General features: G+C 34.1%; 1 protein-coding gene across 3 annotated transcripts in view; it reads left to right on the top strand.

Moving 5' to 3' along the window:
- Positions 1–24,059, top strand: part of rnf130 (ring finger protein 130) — a 53,931-nt gene that overhangs the window by 24,508 nt on the left and 5,364 nt on the right. For all 3 annotated transcript variants that reach the window (XM_051127378.1, XM_051127380.1, XM_051127377.1), the window contains exons 4-8: positions 1,395–1,645; positions 5,364–5,435; positions 13,587–13,669; positions 19,905–20,001; positions 22,091–22,295. In XM_051127378.1, the coding sequence (XP_050983335.1) occupies positions 1,395–1,645; positions 5,364–5,435; positions 13,587–13,669; positions 19,905–20,001; positions 22,091–22,295 (708 nt within the window). The remainder of the gene's footprint in view (positions 1–1,394; positions 1,646–5,363; positions 5,436–13,586; positions 13,670–19,904; positions 20,002–22,090; positions 22,296–24,059) is intronic.

Genomic DNA, 24,059 nt, shown 5'->3' with positions numbered 1-24,059 from the left:
GAACTTATTTTCACTTTTGGGAAACATGTAAGTATCTTCTGTAGCTTCTGAAGGGCAGTACTAAATGAAATGAATATGGTATTTAGGCAAAATAGAAAGAAAAATTTACACATCTGTTCAAAAGTTTACACCCCTGGCTCTTAATGCATCATTTTTTTTTTTTTTTTTTTTGGAGCATCAGTGAGCATTTGAACCTTCTGCAATAGTTGCATACGAGTCCCTCAGTTGTCCTCAGTGTGAAAAAATTGATCTTAAAATCATACAGTCATTGTTGGAAAGGGTTCAAATACACAAAAATGCTGAAAAACCAAAGAATTTGTGGGACCTAAAGGACTTTTTTGGAAAACAGCAGGCAGTTCAACTGTTTAGGACAAACAAGGGACTCATGAATGACTATCACTAAACAAAAAACACAGGTCATCCAGGTAACAACACCGTATTAAGAATCAAGCATATGTAAACTTTTGAACAGGGTCTATATGTTTACACCTTTTATGTAAAATATCTTATTCAGGTCAGTACTAAATAAAAAATAACATGCATTTTGTATCATGACTCTTATTTTGCCAAAATAATTTACATTTTGCAGATTCTGCAAGGTTAATGTAAACTTTTGACCTCAACTGTGTCTCTCAAAATAGTTTTGAGTATTTTGAATTTGTGCCATCAAGCACTGTGGTCAAAGTAACAAAGTTTTGACTCTCATTTGCTTAAAGGTATTCTGACCAGCACAATAGTTATGAGATTGTATTTGTCATTGCATTTGTTTTCCTGTATATAGGGCAGTTCAAGTGCAGAATACGGTGAGATTAGATCACTGACTAGGACAGGTCTGCAAAAGGTTTCCATCTGTACTGTTCTAACCTTATTATTGCAAAGCCTAAGGGCTAGTATTATTATCAGTGTCTGTGGCACGGCCTAAGCCCCAGATAGGTGTTATTGTGTGCGTTTGTAGTGGGGGGATGGACGGGGTGTTTGTTTGTCCTCATTTTGTGTTGGCATGATTACTGTGCCATTTGTGTGACTGTGAATGTTTAATAGGTCAGATCAGGAGTATTAAACTGAATTGGACAACATTAGTCCGTCTGTGAAAGGTGCTTTGATATGCTTACAATGCAGGCTTGTTAACAAAGAAAAAATGTGCATCTGGAATTAGTTTTGTATCTTTCTTGTAAATTGTTGTTTGTATGGATCTCTGTGTGTTTCTTAGGCCTCATTCCCTTGTTTCTGACCAATTGAGTATGACTATAAAAATATGCAAAAATATACATCTGATCTGTTTTGTCTATAAATTGTGCTGTGAAATTATGAAATGCATAAAATAAGTCAATATAAATCTTAACACATTAGAATCCATTGCAATCAGTATCTCAATATAACCTCTCTCTCTAAAGGCACTGGAGACATAGTGGCAGTCATGATCACAGAGTCCTTTGGGAAGGAGATTCTGGGATTCCTGGAGAAGAACCAGACTGTTTTAGTATCTGTGATGGTGGGATCACGAGGCCTCCCCAAGAACATCAACCGTGGCTCCTTGGTGTTTGTCTCCATCTCCTTTATCGTGCTGATGATTATCTCCTCTGCTTGGCTGATCTTCTACTTCATCCAGAAGATCAGAGACACCAGCGCACGGGACCGTAGTCAGGTCTTACACAACACACACACAGATACACATCAGCCTAGCACTTCTGCTTCAGTATTCTCCTGCAGCTCTTTTGAACAAAACACACATAAACACACCCTCAAGCTTGCCTCTAAAAACCCTGCCAGATTTTGCCTCTCAGATATTTAACAGGCTTATCTGACCTTCAAGAACTTCCTGTGTGTTCAAAGATAGTAGTAAATGGCCCAGCCTTCCCAGCTCATGAAATCTTAATGCAGAAATGTGTGTGTGTGTATGTGTGTTTGGTGACACTCTGCCTCTTCAGCGTCTGGTTCCACACACACAGGCTTGTAGTCCTCATTACTCCACTGTAGTATTGATGTCTTTAAGCCCCTTTGCTTTTACCAGAACTCTGAATTTACTACTGGCTTTCATCATGCTGTACAGGGTTGGGGTCAATTCAGGAATGAACTTAACAATTCCAATTCAAAGAAGGAAATGGAATTGGAATTGGAATTGGAATTCAACAACAATTACAGGAAACAGAGTTGGAATTAAATTGGAATTACAGGAAGTGGAATTCAATTCAGGAAAATTCCACTGAATTCCGTTTATTGCTGTTTCTGAGCATTTATTTGTGATTGCATTTAGAGACATACATTTGAACTTTATTTATGATGCTGTACAAATACCAAGTAATGTATGAAATACAGTTGATCAAATGCAAGTAAATAAAGATGAGAACTGTACATTATGAATTAATAATTGAATGACAGTGGTGATTAGTTTCTGGATGTACTATACATTCAATATATGATTACCACATAATATATGTCTTAACTCACAAAAAAATGAGTCATGTTCATTCATGTATTTCATTCACTTTTTATTGCATCGAATTATCATCATTTCCTGAAATTTGGCATCGGTAAGATTGCATCTCTCAGGCCTAAATATCTCAAGTGGAATTTAGTGGAATTTATTTGATTTCAATTCTGTTTCCTGACATTCCAATTCAATTCCAGTTCCATTTCCTGTCAGCTGCATGCAATTCCAATTCCAATTCCATTCCAGGAAGTGAATTGGAATTTACCATTCATTCTCAATTCAATTCATGAATGGCCCCAAGCCTGACGCTGTATTAACAGCTTCCGATATAAAGGTGAAGTATGTAAAATTAGAATCTCTTATTTACCAGTTAGGTTTAAAATACTAGACTCAGTTTATATTATGGAGGATTAAAATAAAAATAGTGAGTGCTTTGAAATGCAAGGCCTTGCACAGCCTAATAACCTGACAGTCTGTAAGGTTACTGAAACCTTTTTTAAAGGGGTCAAGTCATAAGCAGTGTCAGCAAAAGCTCATTGGCACATGTTGCTTTTTTCCCATTAACCTGATTTTGCTCTGAGCGTCTTTGCCAATGTGAATATTGCTTATTCATTCTTGTGAATACATCTGTAAATATTGTGATGTCAAAACAATCAAAATCAACTATAAACATGGTTGTGTGTGTGTTTTTGAGTAATAAGCTACCATCATTTAAAAAAAAAGTTTTTAATTCAGCAAGGGTGCAATACATTATTTAAAAGTGACAGTAAAGACATTTATAATGTTACAAAACATTATTCATTTTTATTTCAAATAAATGCTGTTCATCTAAATGTCCTAAAAATGTGTGTTTCCACAAAAATATTAAGCAGAATAACTAGTGTGACAAGCCTGAAATGAAATGTTTCTTGAGCATCAGATTGATCTTAGAATGATCTAACATTAGGATCTAATTGTAGGGCCCCATTAAATCCATTTTATTTGTTCTATAAGTTTTTTTTTTTTTTTTTTTTTTTTTTTTTTTCCAAATTCTGTTTTTTCCCTTTATTTTTTTACTGGATTCCATTTTTTTATGTTTTAAGTTGTCTAGACTCTGTTTTAGTGGTTCAATTAACAAAGTATGAATCAAAAAGCATGTCTAATTAATTGAAATCATAAAACATACACAATTTAACAGCAAATTATAAAAAAAAAAATCAGTGTTTTCTAGTAAGTATCTTATTTCCATGGTTTCTAAATTTTAATGGTTTCAGTAAATTTTAATAATAAAAGCATCTCTAATTATAGATTTTATATTTTAAAAATTATTTAATGTTTTTTTTTTTTCTCTCAAATTCTGTGTTTTTCATTAATTATCAGGAATTATTCTTTTTTTGTTTTTTGTTTTTTTTTTCAGAAATACCTGCTGTGTATTTACATTTTTTCTGGTACATAAATTGTAGCAAACAATTTCTCTGGTAAATATTCCAAAAAAATAATGTTTTAATAATAATTTTATTATTAATGGGAGTACTATCATTACATTCCGTAGCAGATGTTTCTTCAAGTTAAACCAGACTTTTATTTTGACTGGTTGCTGTGAAGACTTTTGAGTTTCTGTTTGTATATGACATAACAATAGTTTTTCTCAAAAGAAACAACAAAATGCTCTTGAAGTGACTCTCAAAGCAGTTTTAGAGATTATGTTCATGTGTTCATGTACTCATATATTGAGGCGGCAGAGACTGAAAACACCACAAATGCCACACGTGCTTCAGTAACCGTGCATCAGCGTTATTCATTCACACAGAGATACGCAAAACATGCAGGATTCATATTGTAAATAGTTTTTTTGGCAGCTTAATAGTCGCAGACCCTAGTTCATGTTGCATTTTGATTTACGTAAAGTGACCTATTTTTGATTTATTCAGCCCAAATTTGCCAAATTCTGTGACATTCTGTGTTCTACAGTAAATTTCATTTTTATGACTGGATTTTGCGTTTCCGTCCACATTTTGCACATCGTGGAAATCATAGGCCCCAATAATGATTCTAATACATATTCTTATAGTTTTTCATAATATTACCATTTCCTGTATTTTTGATCAAATAAACACATAATTGGTGAACATAAGAGACTTCTGTCAAAACATTTTAACAGGTCATTTTAGTGCTTTGGTGCAGTCTATCCTAAATGTAAGTGCAAACATTTATACACACATGCACACACATATACTGTACCTTCCATTGACTTCTATTGTTTTTTAATTAAGCTTATTATAATTAGTGCAGACTGACCCTAACCCCTTTGGCATTTTTAGATTTTAATTAAAACATCATTTGGCCATTTTATGAACCGTACTTGTGAAGACATCCTCATGAGTCAGTTTTAAGAGGTTTATTTGTGTCTATATTTGTGAGGACGTTTTGAGACCCTTGCAAATATAGCACCTACACACACACATAGTTTAGCTAGCACAAATCCTTTGGCCCTGGTTGGCCCTTTGGCTTTTTCTGTAAACTGTCGGCGGTAAATCACTTAGCTGTTTATTTAGCAATAAACTGGCAGAAAGAAGACCGAGGACATCTGAGAACAAACACTTATAAACACACACACAGACAATGAACTGTCCATCACAGGCAGCACTTAGACTGTTTTATTTATGGCCCTCTCTGTCAGGCCTTTCACTAACCCAGTCTCATTTGATTTGCACAATCCTGATAAGACACTCAATGTTGCTTTTATCACAGTTAATATTGCTAATGCTTTCTCCTCTGCCTCATTATTCAGCTCTACCTTGTTTATCAAAATTTGAATTGCATTTTTTCTGCTGATCAGAGTCTTTTATTCCCCAAGTTTGTTTAGTCATTTTAATTTCCTGTTTCATTAAGTCAAGCTGTGAATCTGAAATGATGTGAATTACTCTCTCCTCTCTGCCCTTTGTTACTATAGCGACGGCTGGGCGATGCTGCCAAGAAGGCCATTAGCAAGCTGACTACCAGGACAGTAAAAAGAGGAGACAAGGTGAGGTCTTTTGACGTCATCGCTTGTTTACTTTTCTCAGGCTCGACTCTGTCCGTGTCGTGTCCGCCAGGCTATAGTAAGCAGCACTGTGTCCTATTATGGAACTGTTTGTGTAGTTCTCCATTCATAATGCATCTCCGTATTCCATGAAGGACTCTCTAGACACGTACACACTGCAGCTAAATATGGTTGTCACTATTCTTCTGAATGCTTAATCACATTCTTTACACACACACACAGCTTGGTTATTTACAGCTGTGTTCAACAACTGAATTAACTCCTGAAAAATGCAAGTAGTTACAACAGCATACATCAAATACAGTTTTCACCAGCCTTGCTGTCTAGCAGCAACCCATAGATTACAGTCTACACAGACTGTATGTGGTTTAAAGCAGACGCATAAAGAGCATAAAAAAAGAGAGACGGCGCCTTTGGAAATTGCTGGATGGTGATACGTATCTGTTCACTATTATTACTTTAGAAAAGGCAAACTCAGAGCAGGTTGACCTGTTGAAATCCATGTTTGTATTTACAGCAAAACAAACAACACTGCACTGTATGCACTGATTTTAACAAAAAACTAATGCACAGTAAATGCATCATTGCATAATAAATTATTAAGAAGTGACATTACAGTAATTTCTAATGTTACAAGCCTTTTTTTTTTTTTTTTGCTTTTGAAAAAGTATGACAGTTTCCATAATAATATTAAGCAACACAGCTGTTTTCAACAGTTGGTAGTAATAAGTGTTTCCTGAGCACCAAATCAGCATATATTATAGCTGCTGAAAATTGAGCTTTAGTATCACAGGATTAAATTACATTTTAAAAATAAAATAAAATAATGGAAAAATAAAGAATAAATAATGGAAAAGTAAAATAAAGTAAAATGGAAAAAAAAATGGAAAAATAAAATAATGGAAAGATAAAATAAAATACAACAATGAGAAAATAAAGTAGAATAATAGAAAAATAAAATAGAATTATAGAAAATAAAATAGAATAATGGAAAAATAAAATAATAAAATAAAATAACGTAACATAACATAACATAACATAACATAACATAAAATAATGGAAAAATAAAATGGAAAATAACTGTTTTCAACATTGATAGTAATAAGTGTTTCTTGAGCATGACCATCACAGGACTAAATTACATTTTTTAAATAAATTAGAATATAATAAAATAATGGAAAACTAAACTAAACTAAACTAAAATAATGGAATAAAGTAAAATATTAAAAGATAAAATAAAATATTGAAAAATAAAAAAGTTAGATTAAAATAAATAAGTAAAAAAGATTAAAAAAAAAGATTTCTATAAAATAATATATACAAATAAAATAAAAAAAAATAAGATAAAATAATGGTAAAATACAATGGAAAAATTATGAAAAAAAAAAAAAAAAAAAATATATATATATATATATATATATATATATATATATATATATATATATATAAACTTTACTATCACAGGACTAAATTACATTTTTTAAAAAGTTAAAATATAATAAAATAATGGAAAAATAAAATGGAAAAGGTAATAAAATAAAATAAAATGAAAAAAAAAAAAGTAATATAAATTGGAAAAATAAACTCATGATATTTGTTTACAGTGTGGATAACTGCTTGTATAATATCTGCATGTTAAACCTTTGCTCAAGGTCTTAATTCAATCAATAATTGGCCGTTAAATATTGGTAACAGACAGTTTAGGTTCATCTCTAGAAGTAATATTACTGAACGTACCATAAAGTCCAAAGACAGACATTGACCTGTGTAAAGGTGAATGACTGTCAGGTGAACGATGAGGTAAGAAGGGTTGTGAGACACAGCTGTTCGGTTTGGAGAAGGGGTGGAGCCGTGCCAGTCAGCGTGTATCATAGCCCAGTCAAGGTCAACTCACATCAGCCATGAATAAAACATCAGTGGCCTTGGAGAAGTGCTGCAAGAAATTGAAACCTTTCATCTGAGAGGTCATGCTCGGTAGAGATTGAGTGAGAGAACATCTGTCTGTCTTCCTCTGCCTCTCTCTCTCTCTTTCCTACTTCCTATTCCTTTTCAAGTCATCGCATACACATTTTCAATCAGTTATGACGCATTATCCAGCGATGTAGCATCCTTACTGCTTCACTGCCTTGGCTGAAGCCCCTAAGCCTCTGAGTATCGGCCACGTCCCTCTGCAGGGACTGACCAGACCACAGTCGATGACTCTCACGCTGAGAGGGGCCCATTAGAAACCGGACACCACTCACCACAACATGACCTTGACCATGCCGAGTAGACAGGACACTGCCAGGTGACGGAAATAGCATCTAGAGTAGAGAAGATGCTTCCAGGAAGAACAGGGCAGAGTGTGATATAAAACCTAGGAGGATTTCTGTTACTTTCTAAATGGCTCCATGCCCAGGGAGGTCTAGTTAGCTGCCTGAGTGATGCGTTACCTGCTACTAGAGGTATATTTATGCTATGGGAATATATAAATAGTACTTGAAAGTGTTACTGCTTCTTGGTTTCAAACATACCGCTAAGTCTTAGAGGAAATTTACAGTTAAGTCCCATTACCAGAGCAGGGTACATTACTTACAATTTGTAAACCATTACTAGTCCCAGATTACATGACAACAACTGTAGTTAGTAACGTAATCCATTACATTACACATTTTAGGTTATATAATCATACTGCTTTTAGATGAATTTTGACCTAACTCGTTTATCACATTGATTTAAATAGGATAAAATACAAAGTGTAAGAAAATATATTTGTTTTGTTGTTATTAACACCATGAAAACATGAAGTGCATTAAACATTATATTATGTTGAGGTTTCCCAAACTGGTGTTTTTGAAGGAACTGCGGGGGGTTTAAGAATTAAATCATTTAAAAAAAGTTAAATTAGAATAAATCATTATCCAAAAAAAAAAAAAGAAAGAAAAATTCTATTTGTTTACCTGCATGTCATGTGACCATAACCAACGTCGGAGAACCAATGACCATGCAAATGTCATTACTAATAATTCAAATATTTATTTTAAAATCTCAGGGTTACTTCAAGTACATATATTAGGTGAAAGAGGATCAGATGACAAAAGTTGGTATGAATATGTGCATTTTAATGCATTTGAAAGACAAAAGTCTTTGGAAGACATAGAAATACATGGTTAATATTTATTAATATTTTGAATTATTTTTTATTTTATATTTGACTTTATTCTTTCTTTTAGTATACATTTTAGTAATTTTACTATTTCTGTTGTCATCTTAATTAGTTTGTTTAATAATATTTCTATTTAGCTTTAATTTATTTTAGTTTTTGTTTGAATAATTTTAGTGCCAAGACTTAGTACCAAGACTTTAGTACCAAGATCTTTATTTCAGTTAGTTGCAAATTCAAGAATAATCATTTTTCCAACTTCCATCTTAAGTTTTTATTTTATTATATTATTATTATTATTATTATTATTTTATTTTATCTTTATTTGAATTGCCAGTTTTTAATTGTTTTAGTTAATGATAACAACACTGTTCTTTTCTAAAATCAAATTAAATAATAAATAAGCATATATCAACACAGACACTACAATGTCTGGCAAAGTTATGACTTTTCTCATAACTTTGATAATCAGGCTTTTCTTAAAGAAGAAATCAGTTGCCCATTTTCAATGATTCATTTTCTATGATTCTTTAGGGTCTACATGAAATGTCTTCAGAATACTTTGGGTAAAATTCCTCAATGGTTGTCTAAAACAGCACACTTTTTGGCTTGTCAAAAACATCTTTGTTCACAACAACTCATTTCGGTGCATGTCACTTTAAATGATAATGAGCTACTGTTCACTCCACCCCTCTTTTCCATTTAAAAACACTTGCATTACTTCATTGTTGTCGCTACAGCTGCTAGAGTACTGAGAAAATAGCAGACAGCCTACGGCTGGCTGGGGGACGGAAATATGCTAAAACGGGACAGCCTGTCAGTGGTTGTGGGTGGGGCCTGACCAGTATGACGTCATACTGCTCAGAAAATCAAAATGACTTGATAATTGAGACTGTTTAGGTTTTTCAGGAATTAAAAAGGTGGGTTGAATGGGTTTTTTATCATTGTAGGGTAGGTGTGTCCACACACTGTAATGACACATTTATATGCAAACACCATGTAAAAGTGAATTTTGCATCCGACTTCCCCTTTGGTACTAAAGGACTATAAAAAACACTGACGCCTAGAATTATTTTCGAAAAAATGCATGTGTAGAAATGCAGATCACTAGTCACTCCTCCAAGTAGCCAGTGTTTCCTCTGTGGTGTCAAGATTCCCTTCAGACTGACCTCATAGGTCAGTCAAGTGACAGATGGGCTGAAAGCAGAGCCTGAGAAATACAGCATCTTTGACATATTGTATCCACTAAATCTGCTGAACGATCGCTCTCTACTGCTCAGTCACCCTGCAATAATTAGATAGAGACACTGTTAGCAAAGCAGCTTCCCAGTTTTCTCGGGGAGTTGACATGAGTTTCTAGAACCACACTGATGGAACATTTTCCACACCACTTTCTGTTTTTATTCTATTTATATTCCAGTATTTTTTTGGGACTTGTGCTAGGAAATTATTTGACACAAAATACAAGCGAAATGTTCAGAATGGCATGCTATCATACCTTACACTAGGAATGGAGTATTCTGTATGTGTACTGTGCAGAGTATGCATATTTACTGTGTGCATGGAATACCCAGATGACCTACTTCATTTGCCAAAACTACTTCATCCCATAATTCAATGTGCTTGTCTTGATCTTTCTATTTACTTAAGAGTTCCTAGAATTGTAAAACTAATGTGTCTAAATATTTTAAAGTTGTGTCACTTCTACATATTTTGAATATTACACATTTTCCTGCCTGCTTTATGAACATGATTTGAGATTAAATCTTATTTTATTACTCGCAGGTGGTAAACTCTCAGGTTCATTTCTCACAAATTGCTGTGTGTAGGATATTTATTTTTCAAAAGAACGGTCACGATAAAAATGTGCACTGCGTCAGGACTATGTGTGCATTTTGGCGTCACTGCATTTAAGACACAGGTATTCTCTTGCCACACAAGCCATGTGTTTTAAAATAAAATATTAGCTTACTGCATAATGTTTCCAGTGACTATTTTGCTGCCTACTGTTTGTTTAAGTAGGATGTATAACCATGTGCATTATGCAATGATACACAATTTAGCTGTTTTATCCTGCACTATACTCTTTATGCAAATCACATGTTTTTAGATGACCTTTACAAGCAACTAGTGATCGCCCCATACAAAAAAATCAGTTATCGTCCATGTTTATACTTTTTTTGTGTCTTGACGTATTGTTTGATTGGACTGTTAGAAAAGAAATTAATTGTTATGTGCATTACATACTATCGGAACTGTACAGATTGCTGTAGACCATTTTAATCTAATTTATTTAAAAAATTTCAGTGTTAGTTTCACTGTATAATCAAGTGTATGAGTGTGGTATCTAAACCTTAAATGATGCACTTGAGAATAGCTGGGCAAGATGAACACAAGGACGAGGCAAGGAGGAGGTCAAGAGATCAGATCAATATAGAGCATAATACAGACGCTCAAAGCATATTGCTAAGACTTTAAAGAGAATTTCACACCTGCCTTATTCCCATTTCTCACAGATACGTGTCATAAGGCCAGCATACATATTTAATAATAATGGGCTAGTGATGCTTAAGTAGAAATAGTAGGGAGGATTCAAGACCCAAGGTCCTAAAGGGAGTCATTTAAGAAGTTTTTTTAATGTGCATTGTAGTTCTGTATTACTATTGATTTGTTTATTTTTTTATTATACATCTCTTGTATCCGTTAGATTTTCTGTTATTCCTCTTCTTTTCCGTTTCTTCTGCTCGAGTCCATGGCAGCCCATAGAACCGCCTGTAGGAAAGTTATAAAATTTTGCACACTGATAGAGGACAATCTCCATAACCATAGCAGTTTGGAGCCTCTAACTCAAACTCTGTAGTGCCATAACTTGTCCAAAATTTCACTCATGTTTTCCTCTGAGTCTTCGGCTCATGCCGAGTCGAATGAACACCAACATTTAAAAATCTTAGGGTTTCATTTTTTCGCTATTTTTAATAGTTTAAAAAAACTACTTTTTCGAACTTGTCCTAGATGGTTTGTCTGATTTTCACCAAAATTGGCACAAATCATCTTCAGACCATGCTGACAAAAAGTTGTGGAATTTAAGTTGATTAGTGAAATTGTTCTTGAATAACGTGTGAACGAATTCTACGAAGAACACGCAAAAAAAATGCATGTGTGGCCGCAGTGGTTTGGCGTGTTGAGACCAAACTTGGTGTGTGTTATAACAAGCATGACTTGAGGCTACCTGCACAGTTTCAGGAGATATAAAAATGGCCAATTTTGCTTTAAACTTCTGAATGGTTTGGCCAGAAATCACAAAATTGGTCTCTTTAGAATCAGAGGATTCAAACTATACCCAATTTTCCCATGTCAGCCATTTTGGGTGTTGGCCATTTCAAATTTCATTGTAAAATGCTAAATTTTACGAACAAATTGGTGTCTTGTTAAAAACTGTATGTATCTTTGGCACTATGCCCTGACAGTACACCAAAAGTTATAAAGAAATTTCCAAAAATGCTAATAACATTTGATTAAATTGGCCTATTGTAATGAAAGTGATCTCAATATATTACTTGGGTCATGCCGAGAACATTAATACCAATTATGCCAAAATTGTCCGAACTTCCTGTCCACCATTTTGGTTAATATTGAAAACCTACTTTTTAAAACTCCTCCTAGACCGTTGATTTGATTTTTCATTTCATTTGATTTGGATCATCTTCAGACTATGCTGGCAAAAAGTTACGGATTTTGCGTCGAAATACGAAACGATTTTCGTTTAACGCATCGATGAATTTGCTAGAAAGATGCCAAACTGCACCTGAGGCTGTATCTCTGCAAATTTACACCAAACTTTGTAGTGCCATTGTCACCTCACACTGACCACACCACATCAATTTGGTAACAGCGTCACCTATTGGTCAAGAGTGATAAACCATTCATTAACCATTAATTATGGAATTTCCAAAAATGCTAATAACTTTTTATTGCATTAGCCTATTTTATTGAAACTGGTCTCAAAATATTCCTGGGTCATGCCAGCAACATACATACCAATTATGCCATAGTTGGCCGAACATCCTGTTCAACATTTTGATTTATGTTGAAAACCTACTTTTTTGAACACCTCTACGACCGTTTGTTCGATTTTCACAATCGAGTCAGATCATTATCATACTGTGCTGACACAAAGTTATGAATTTTATGTTGATAAACAAAACCATTTTTGTAGAGCAATGCAACAAATTTAAGCCATGATGCAAAAATGACTCTGAGGCTTTATCTCTGCAAAGCTTTGATATAATGACACCAAACTTTGTGTGTGTCATTGTCACCTCACACTGCACAAACCACATCGATTTGATAACAGCACTACCTATTAGTCAACAGTGATAACCCATTAATTCATATTACTAGTGTTTTTTTTTTTTTTTGTGTGTGTGTGTGTTTTTATTTGAACTAAAATCATCTTAAAATGGCTTCAGTTACTCATTGTTTCAGGTGCTCTGATGCTTGCTGCCTTGCTTGCCTAGTGCTTGGCCCCATAATTGCTGCTTGCAGCTGTATTTTGAAATTGTTGTTATTGTGTAGTTGAATAGGTAAAAAACTGTTTCCATCTTTTTTTGTCCTTAGCTTATCACATCTAACAAATGACAAGCAGCAGAACATTGCAGTGGTCACTTGGTTTCTATTTCTGTGGTGTTGTGCTGAGTAGCTTCGGTTAAAAATGCAGCTGCACATAACTATTTTGCAACAAATCTTGCTTATAATGTGTCTGGTCGGACAGCGTTTTTACTTTAAGTGTGGTCAGTGGTTGTTTATTGCATTTTAACTTCTATAGAAGTGATCATGTTTGCTAGTTTCTGCACGCTGACATGGTCCTATTCTTGTTTGATTTTTAAATGATTCTAAAAATGCCCTGATGTTTCCTGCATGTGTCTTAATGTTTCCTCAAATGTTGACAATAAAATTGTAACTATATTTTGTCTTGTGTTCATGTTTTGCAGGAAACAGAGCCAGATTTTAATCATTGTGCAGTATGCATTGAAGGTTATCAGCTAAACGATGTGGTCCGCATCCTACCTTGCAAGTAAGTTTTGTGTGTGTGTTTGTTTAAAAATATAATTACTTTCATTTTGTGGAAAAGGGGCAATGAAATATCCAGTTTATTTGTGTAAATGAACTTTTTTTTTAATGCTTGTTAAAATTTTTTTACTTTCTTTTCTTTTTTTTATTAATGCACTACTACAACTGCTACTACGACTAATAATAACATTTATTAATATACATTTCTTTCCTTTGCTGTGGTTGTGAATTATGAAGATTTTTCCATTTTAGTATCTTGGCTTATGCTGTCTGCTGACAAAATCTCTTTGCATTGCCCAATGCAATTTGGTTTTCACCCCAGACTTTGAATAATGTTCAAATGACATTTGGAGAGAGAAGAGAGAGAGAAAGGGAGATCAGAGGTCACTAGCTGTTGTGAGATGTGAGTTTGTTGAGGAAATATGGCACTGCTGTGGCTGTGAATCACTGCCCTGTCAGACCCGCTCTGCTTATTTTTAGCAGCTCAGCTTCCAGTGACCTCTAGGCAGCCAACACACAAACACACACGCATTTATACTTACAAACAAATACACACTATTCATGCACAGTGTATTAAAGGGATGCGACATATAGTATGCACACACAAATACACAAACGTGCCCTTTCCTACAGTTTCAGACACCATCTGCCGAGTATGACCCGGTCACACAGCTGGAAGTCTAGTTGCTAATTTTGTGGACCACCTTACACCAAACACACATACTGTACATGGTCACATGTTAGAACTGCTTATATAGATACATTGTAAGCAGCAACATGCAGTAACTCACCAGTTTATTCATGGAAAATTTTGTTGTCATTCCTTCCTCTTTTTCACAGACATATCTTCGTTGCTGATGTTTTTAGGAATTAAGATGCTTCCTTTTTTACTCATCTTCTTGTTGTTCAAATCTGTGACTTTCTGCTTTCTTTGTATCTCCTTATCTGTTTGATGCTAGAAAGTCAGTCATACAGGTTTGGAATGAGTAAGCCATTTGAAAAATGAAAATAATTGTTGAACTGTCCCTTTAAGTGCAGTATCAGTCATCTCTCCATGATGTCTACCGTACTGTAGCATTAATATTTTCCTCTTTTCATCCACACCCACTCACTGTCTATCTTTATTATCTCTTTCGCTCCCTCATTCTATCTCTACAACTGTACAGCAGTGATGAAACGCTAATCCAGAGCCTGGTTAATTGCATTGTTCTCTGCTTACGGCTGAATCACTGCTTCACTCCAGTCAGATCAAATAACACACTCATGAGTTGCAGCCTGTGCTGCCTCAGACAGCTGCTGGCATCCAGCAACAAACCAGTCTGAAACTCTTAGTCATAGTGAGAAATGGTTGGATAACCATCCAGGTCTTTCCAAGCATTGAAGACTCCATGAAATCGAACTTTTATTCCATGTCTGTTGGCCTTCAGACCATGTATACGGTAACATACTCCCAAAAGGTGGGAAAGTATATAAATGAATCTGTCGCCTATTAAAAATAATGGACATTAAAGGGGTAGTTCACCCAAAAATGAAAATTCTGTCATTACTTCATCACCCTCATGTCGTTCCAAACCCCTAAGACTTTTGTTAATCTTCGGAACACAAATACTACTTGCACAACTACTTCCGCGTTCTAATTGTTACAGCTCGGGAGTTTCCAGTTAGAGCTCAGCGCACCTACATACAGACAGTTTCTCATGAAAACGCAGATTATTTCTACGTTTTAGGGCTGCCATTTCTTTAAAAAAACTATTAGTCATATTCTCTGTGTTAACATAAATCATCTTCAACCTGCTGAAATGTTACTAAATATATTTCCGTTCCGTATGTGCATTCTGAATAAGAAATAAATATATTTCCCCACTAACCTGCCGCATTTTTTAAAAAAAAGTATTTTTTCTTTTACTGACCATATTTCATACCTGATGAATGTACAGTTTTAAATGAGTTTGACTGATAAACACATTTACGAAAATTAACCATGGTTTTACTATAGTAAAAGTGCCATGTTTTTTCCATTTTTACCATTTGTATAACAACACTTTTACTACAAATATCCTACCATCGTTAAACTACGGACAGTGTAGTACAACCCGGGTTAATTTGAGGTTATATGGTTTAACTTCAATTGCAATATTTGGTTTTATTTGTAGTAAAACCATGGATAATTTGTTTGTGTGCATATTCCGAGTCTATACTGCTTATGCCATTGTTTAAAATGGCTAAATTAATGTGCTGTAATTGCCTTATTTAACAAAGTTAAACATTTAAATAATTTTTAACAGTAACAGGCTGACAGTGCGACTATTGAATATTCGTATTTTGGCATTAGACTACATACAGTCAAATGATGACAGAATATGACACAGAATAGTGACTAACATATTTAATGCAGATAAATAAAGGTTCATTATTATTATCAGATCTCACAAAGTGCAGCGTCACGATTAGGTCACTATGGAGCCACCGCTTTTTCTCAGATCGGTTTATGTTGGATTAAAATTTAACGTTCCGCTGAGTTTGGAAAATTCTGTACACAGTAATCATCAGAATATGTTTTCTCCTGTCTCTGAAATTTTCAGAATTTGAAATAAAACCACAAGCTCTTATTTTATTGGTCGTTTAAGTCAACTAGATTATTACAGCACATTGAAATGTACGTAAACTGGAAATAGCTAAGCCGTAAGACGGAAACGGAAAAATGGAAGTGCGTCACGAGGCTCAGTGCAAGTAGTCCATTGAGATATTTTTGATGGAAAAAATATAGCTACACAGATACCATGTTCAAGGCCCAGAAAGGTAGTAAGGACATTATTAAAATAGTCCATGTGACATCAGTGGTTTAACCTTAGTTTCATGAAGCTACGAGGAAGAGACACGGAAGAAGAAATTGTTGAATGAAATTGTTTTTTTTTGTTTTCTTTATGCACAAAAAGCATTCTTGTAGCTTCATAACATTATGGTTGAACCACTGATGTCACTGTTTTAACAATGTCCTTACTACCTTTCTTGGCCTTGAACGTGTCAGTTGCATTGCCATCTATGCAGGGTCAGTAAGCGCTCAGATTTCATCAAAAATATCTTAATTTGTGTTCCAAAGGTAAACAAAGATCTTACAGGTTTGAAACGACACAAACGTAATTAAAAAGTAATTAACGTAACAAAAGTAATTAATGACAGCATTTTCATTTTTGGGATGACTATCCCTTTAAAAATATTGGCTGCTGTAACTTCCTATTTTTTATATTCGCTGTTCAGCATTAAATATTCACAGTTTGTTTAGCTCTGAGGGACCTTTAATAGAAAGTTCAATTAAAAGAAAGAGGCTAATTTACAATATGTGTAAAAGAATATCTTGGAGTGAAGAAGTTTAAATACAGAATGCAAACGCATGACCTCCATGAGGTCAGGCACTGACGTTGAGTGATTCATAATCAATTCCAATTCATCCCATAAGTGTTCAGTGGGGCGTTGAGGTTTGACCAGGCAAGTTCTTTCATACTTTTCTAAACTATATGGATCTTGTTTTGTAAACAGGAGTATTGTCATACTGGAATAGAAAAGGCCCTACCCACTGTTATCATAGTGTTGTCATACATTTATGTCATTCCATGCTGTATAATTAAAACTTGTTTGGAAGTTTAAACTGGAATAACCGGAATAGCCAAACCCAAAATGATAAAGCAGTGTCTGCTTATTTTTTGACCTATATAGTTTGTTTCTTAAAAAATATATATATATATATATATATGTATTCAGGATATACATACTGTATCCACCTTTTTCTTCCCGTAAAAGATGTAAATTTTGTAGGTGTTGCTTCTGGCCTCATCGGCATCCAGCTATTTTTAGCTGAACAAAACAGCTTGTTTTGCTGCTTGATATTGCAAATTGGTGCATCTTACCATGTTATTTTAATGTTTTATCTTAATTATGAACACACTGGTTTGTAGTGCAAACAATTTTACCGTTTACTACACTTTGTTATTCTTACTGTTATTTCCCAATAGCAGCTAATAAGCTGGAAGTCTTACCCTTAGGATTGTTTCAAGAAAAAAAGATGGATATTGCAAGACTTTAACAATCATAATCATTGTATTATGAAAAAGAAACATTCATTTTGTGGGTTAATATTAATTTTTCCTTTGATTAGTTTTTCCTTTGATTTCCATTCATTAGATTATTACATTTTGATAAAAACATTTAATTGTTTTAATCAAAATAACATGTTTTAAAGAAATGTATACTTTCATTCAGCAAGGGATCATTAAGTCAACTAGATCAAAAGCAACAGTCAAGTCATTTGTAATGTTACACACATTTATTTCAAATATATGTTGTTCTTTTAAACTTTCTATTCATCACCTAATTATCACGGTTTCCACAAAAATATCAAGCAGTGTTAAGCAACTGTTTTCCGCATTGATAATAATAAGAAATATTTTTCAAACACAAAATCAGCATATTAGAATGATTTCGGACTGATCATGTGACGCTGAAGACTGTAGTAATGACTCCAAACTTTTAAAAGGCAGTATGTGAGTGTGTATGGAAATGGTTGTCATGTGTTCTTATCTCATGCTTATCTCTTCTTAAGGTGAGTATCTCTGCCCTCTTAAGCATAAGTATCTCCAGCCACAATCAATAACTCATAGCACAAGTAATGGCAGCACACTTGACCTAGCCATGGCCATTCAATTTACGTCCCTGTGCATTAGCTTCGCTGTTTCTCCTGTATCTTTCTTAGGGGTGTGCCCTTCACTTCATGGATGTGACTGACTGTGTTATGGTAGACTGAAATTTGTGTTTAAATATGCATGTGCTATGTTAACTATAAAATAATACAGTACATAAAGATCGGGCCCACACACAGAGCTGGTCTGTCTTAGCTTGATGGCATGCATCTCCTTATGTATACTTTGTTGTAAGCACCCTCATCATTAATTCATCTGACCCTTGTTTGCATGTTCTCCATCCAAGCAAATAAAGCTTTGTTGGAGTTTGTCTGCACGCTGCTTCAATACAGAATGCATACATCCTCTCAGCACCCATAAATCACAGTATGTCAGTGGCACTTAGCATTATTTGACATCCTCAGATAACCCCTCTGAAATGCATTGCTGCAGCTAAATTCCACGAACTCTCCTGCCCACTAGTTCTGGTCGGTTTGTATTAAAATCTTTCTCAAAACATTTCTTCGCCCAAGAACCTGCCTTTATTCCTTTGGGGACTTATGTAATACTCACATACCTCACATACTCACTTGAGGGTCTTAAAATGTGTTTTGGGCCCCCTTTTGCTGCATTTGAGGATGCTTGTGCTATATCAAATATATTTACATTGATTTTGGGGTTGGTAATATTTTTTTGAAATATTTCTTATGCTCACCAAAGCTGTGTTTATTCAATTAGAGATATAGTAGAAAATAGTGAAATATTATTAGAATTTAAAATAGCTGTTTTCTATTTGAATATATTTTAAATTGTAATTTATTTCTCTGATGACAAAGCTGAATTTTTAGCTGCTTTTACTCTATTATTCAGCGTCACACGATCCTTCAGAAATCATTCTAATATGCTGATTTGGTGCTCAAGAAATATTACTTATCACTTCTGTATTTAAACAATCCATTTTAATGAGTTGTTTTAAAACTATGTGTGCATTTGCCATAAAATATTAGGATTAATTTTTAAATATAAATTGCTCTTCTCTATGATGCAGTGATAAATACTCTTCCCAATCTTTAGAGCCACAATGGCTGCCTTGTCTCTAGCATGAGCCTCAATGGCTGGCTTGTGCCGAGAATCTCCCTGATGAAGAGGATTTCCGCTATCGAGAGCCCAGGGTCTTTCCTGGAGTAAACACAGCTCAGATTGTGCGGCAGCCGGATATGAGGAGGAGGAGAAGAGACTCAAAAGCTCTCTGTGAAAGCTCATGTTGCTCCTTTGAAGTCCACCAGCTTCTTGCTTTTAATCTTCCTATCTCACTCTCCTCTCTCTGGTTGTAATATAAATGTGTAATGTGCTTTTACATGTAATGTCCTTCCTGCACCAGTGTTCTTAGAGCAGTTTCAAATATTCATCGTTTCTGCAAAGAGTTATGGTGATATCAAAGGCATTATGCTGCATCTCATGGTCTTACTCCGTTATAATAGAAATAGAATGAAAAGAAACATTTCTTTAATGTTTATGCTGTTGCAACCAAGTGCTTTATTTATGCCCATTTTTCTTTCTTTTTAGGCACGTCTTCCATAAAATGTGTGTGGATCCATGGCTAAATGAGCACTGCACCTGTCCTATGTGTAAACTCAACATCCTCAAAGCTCTGGGAGTTATGGTGAGCTTGCACACACACACACGCTCACACACATTGGGTATCCATGTTTTATGGGGACATTGCATAGACATAATGGTTTTTATACTGTACAAACTGTATGTTCTATTCTCATACTGTAAACCTCTCACACTCCAGTTCAAATCCACTCACACACAGTTTTAGATTTTCTGTATGATTTATAACCCCATGGGAACAAAAAAATGTCCCCATAATGTCAAAATTTACTGATATTACTATACTTGTGGGGACATTTGGTCCCTTTAATGTAGAGAATACCAATACACTAGTTGATTATTTTTTAAATGTTAATTATTTAATATTTAATGAATAGATAAGTGCTAAAAAATAGTAATTATTATAAATTTTACAATAAAAAATTATATTTAAAAATTGTATTAATTCTAATCTGAACAGCCACCCCTTAAAAAGAAAACCTGCATTTTAGAAAATTATTTCTAAAATTATTCACTATATGTATGTATGTGTGTATGTGTATATATATATATATATATATATATATATATATAAAAACTGCCCCAGGAGTTTGCAAACCCCTGCCAAAGTGTGGTTTTGGACGATATTAGCATAAATCCTTATCATTTTTAGGTGCAAATACATTAAAGTAACTTGACATTATCATTGAAGACCAGCCATAATAATTTTCATTTTGATTACATAATAATGGCAATATATACATGTCAAAGTCAGACATGCCCCTTTGCCAGCTGTGATGCCTGGTTACTGGTTAACTTGGCCCTGGTTTTTAAAAGATTTTTGGGTCAGCACACCTTAAGAGCTTCAACAGTTGATTGCCAATTAAGTTTAGAATACAATTAATTTAGGCCCAGATTATGCAGAGCTGTAATAGCTGCTAATGGTGTTATATATATATATATATATACTTGTGTTATACTTGTGTTATACTTGTGTTTTTTGTTTTGTTTTTTACACCCTTGTGGACGTCCCTCGAGATGTTTTTGTCACATTTACTATATAGCTACCTTCTGGGATCACTTTTCCCCAAAGTACAGCTATACTTATACACACTAACTTAAATTACAAAAACAGCAGACACATTGATCTCTGAGAGTAGCAGGTTATGACATTCATAAAGCTCTTATTTGATTTGTTGTTACGATTTTATCATGATTTATCCTCTTGCAAATAACATCAAGTCCTGCAGTTTGATTGGGATGGATTGCCTGAATTATTACAGATCTGAGCGTGTAAAGACATTACTGTGAACAATGGCAAAATGAATATGTGTTGCTGGTTGCAGCATGATAAACATTGTTACACGATATAAAGCAATTTGACCTGTAATCTTGTTTTTGCAGTGAGGTGTAGAAGATTTATGATCCAGTAGCTCCCTCTGGTGGTCACTTCATTCATTTCTTTGAATTTTTCATTTTACCAAGATTTTTTCTCCCCTGATTTAGGGAGAATCGCATACACTACCAGTCAAGTGTTTTTGAACAGTAAGATGTTTTAATGTTTTTTAAATAAGTCTTTTTTGCTCTCCAAGCCTGCATTTATCCAAAGTACAGCAAAAACTCTACAATTTTGAAAACTATTTCCATTTGAAAGAAAAAAAAAATATACTGAAATATACTGAAGTTTTTTAATGGTATAGTGTATAATGTTACAAAATTTGTTTGTTTCAGATAAATGCTGATCTTTCTATTCATCAAGAATCCTTGAAAAATGTACTCAGCTTAATATTGATCATACTTAACTAAATATTGATGATAATAATAAATGTTTCTTAAACAGTAAATCAGCATATTAGAATGATTTCTGAAGGATCATGTGACACTGAAGACTGGAGTAATGATGCTGAAAATATAGCTTTGATCACAGGAATAAATTTCTTTTTAAAATATATTTAAATAAAGGCTGTTATTTTAAATTGTAAAATATTTCAAAATTTGACTGTTTTTCCTGTGGATCAAATAAATGCAGGCTTGGTGACCAGAAGAGACCTCTTTAAAAAACATTAAAATTCTTACTGTTCGAAAACTTTTGACTGGTAGTGTAGAATCATATTCATGTTAATAAAATGCTGTCTAAGAGATTCATATACTTACAGCCCAACCTGCCCTGTGTGGACAACATGGCTTTTGACATGGATCGGATGTCCCGCAGTCAGACGTCCAGCCAGAGGACGGCGCTGGTGGACTTGTCCTCTGAGACCAGCATCAGTCTGGAGCCCCTACGCCACTCCAGTTCCTCCCAGCTTCCCTCCGACGAAGAGCTCATTCCTCGCACCGGAGAGATCAACATTGCTGTCACTAGTAAGAGCGGGGCTTATTCTCTTATTTTGTCTCTCTTATTCTATCTGGATATTCTTTAAAGGTGAAGTGTGTCATTTCTGCATCAGGTTTCCTCTGCATGCCAAACTGGAATGTTAAAGTTTTTGATATTGAAAAAAGTCACACACTTTGTCTTTAAGTTTCTCCCTGTCACCTTTATTTGCTCACCTCTGTTCCACTTTCTCCTTCATTTTCTCCCCAGCGGGGGGTAAGCTTTCCTTACCGTAGTGCACTGACTGCATCACTCCACCTGTTGTGCAGAGACATCTGTGTGCTGTGACTCATGCGCTGCTGAGGCTGAGCTCACTGATGTGAGCAGGTGTCTGTGCTCAACCGCATTGTGTCCTGCACTTTACCGCAATAAATATTTTGTGCTAGACTTCTTAAGTCACTGTGTGTATGTTATGGCACTCTGTGGTCTGTCATTTCTTTCACATAAGATATTTTCAAAATAACAGGACGCTGTACATTCAGCCAGTCATTATCATAAAATAAACACCTTCAGAATGGTCACCTTATAGGTGTTTATTTTGCAATAATGACTTTCTGACTATATTATTACTTGTGTTTTACATATTTTAGTTGTTGTAATACACTTGTTTTTATAAAAAAGCAGTTCAGAATTATTTTAACAAAAAAAGTGCCCTTTGACGTAGTGGGCCTATTTTATTTTATAAAATGGTATTTTACTTTTTAAAAAAATATTAAGGATATAATTTGTTATAGTATTTAGTTTAATTAAAAAAAAAAATAATAATAATTTAGCTTGTATTCACCCTTAATTTTTTTTTAAAAAGAAGATTTTCTAAGCATTTTATTCGACTCTGATGTAAATCTCTGTGTTAAACATTTGTTTTTATGATACTTGCATTTTAATTCAACAAATGCATGATTAATCCAGGTGATAGAATGCACCTTTTTTCTAATAGCCACTGTGGTCTTTTCCTTCTTGTATCTCTTTATATGTCATTATGGTGGCAATATGTGACCCTAGACCACAAAACCAGTCATAAGGTTCAGTTTTTTGAAATTGAGATTTATACAAGCTGGAAAACTAAGCTTTCCATTGATGCATGGTTTGTTAGGATTGGACAATAGCAATGCATAGTACTAATCAAAAAGTAAGTATTGATGTATTTACGGTAGGAAATTTACAAAATATCTTTATGGAAAATTATCTTTACTTAATTTCCTAATGATTTTTGCCATTAAAAATTAAATAAATCAATAAATCAATAATTTTGCTACCCATACATGGTATTTTTAGCTATTGCTGCAAATGTACTTGTGCTACTTAATTCCATGCAGTTTGTTGTAAAACAATATTTAAAATTTATATTGGTTGACAGAAACCTCTAGTAACAACCTTAGACCTTCAACAAAAACAAATTATATTTATTTGGTGACATCATGTTCGGCCTTCATTTTTAACATTTTTTAATCATTTTAAAAAGTTTAGGGTACATTTAGAAAGATATCAGACATATTGCACTCCAGCATCTCAGAGGGTTTCAACAAATTGTTTTATTTTATTTTTATTTTATTTTATTTGTTTTCTTTGAAGTTATTTTAGTGTTTTGGCTGTGCCAGCATTTTTAATTTAGTTATACCAAGCATTAAAACACGTGTTGAGTGCAATAAAACTAAACTGAAGAACAGAAAACTGCATGCAAGTAAAATAAGTAAATGCTCAAGGAACTACACACCTTTGTTGTTGAAACAGATGTAAGGTAATTACGCATTTGT

This window comes from Labeo rohita, chromosome 14 (assembly GCF_022985175.1).
Source record: "Labeo rohita strain BAU-BD-2019 chromosome 14, IGBB_LRoh.1.0, whole genome shotgun sequence".
Taxonomy (NCBI): domain Eukaryota; kingdom Metazoa; phylum Chordata; class Actinopteri; order Cypriniformes; family Cyprinidae; genus Labeo; species Labeo rohita.
This window is presented reverse-complemented; position numbering and strand designations above follow the sequence as displayed.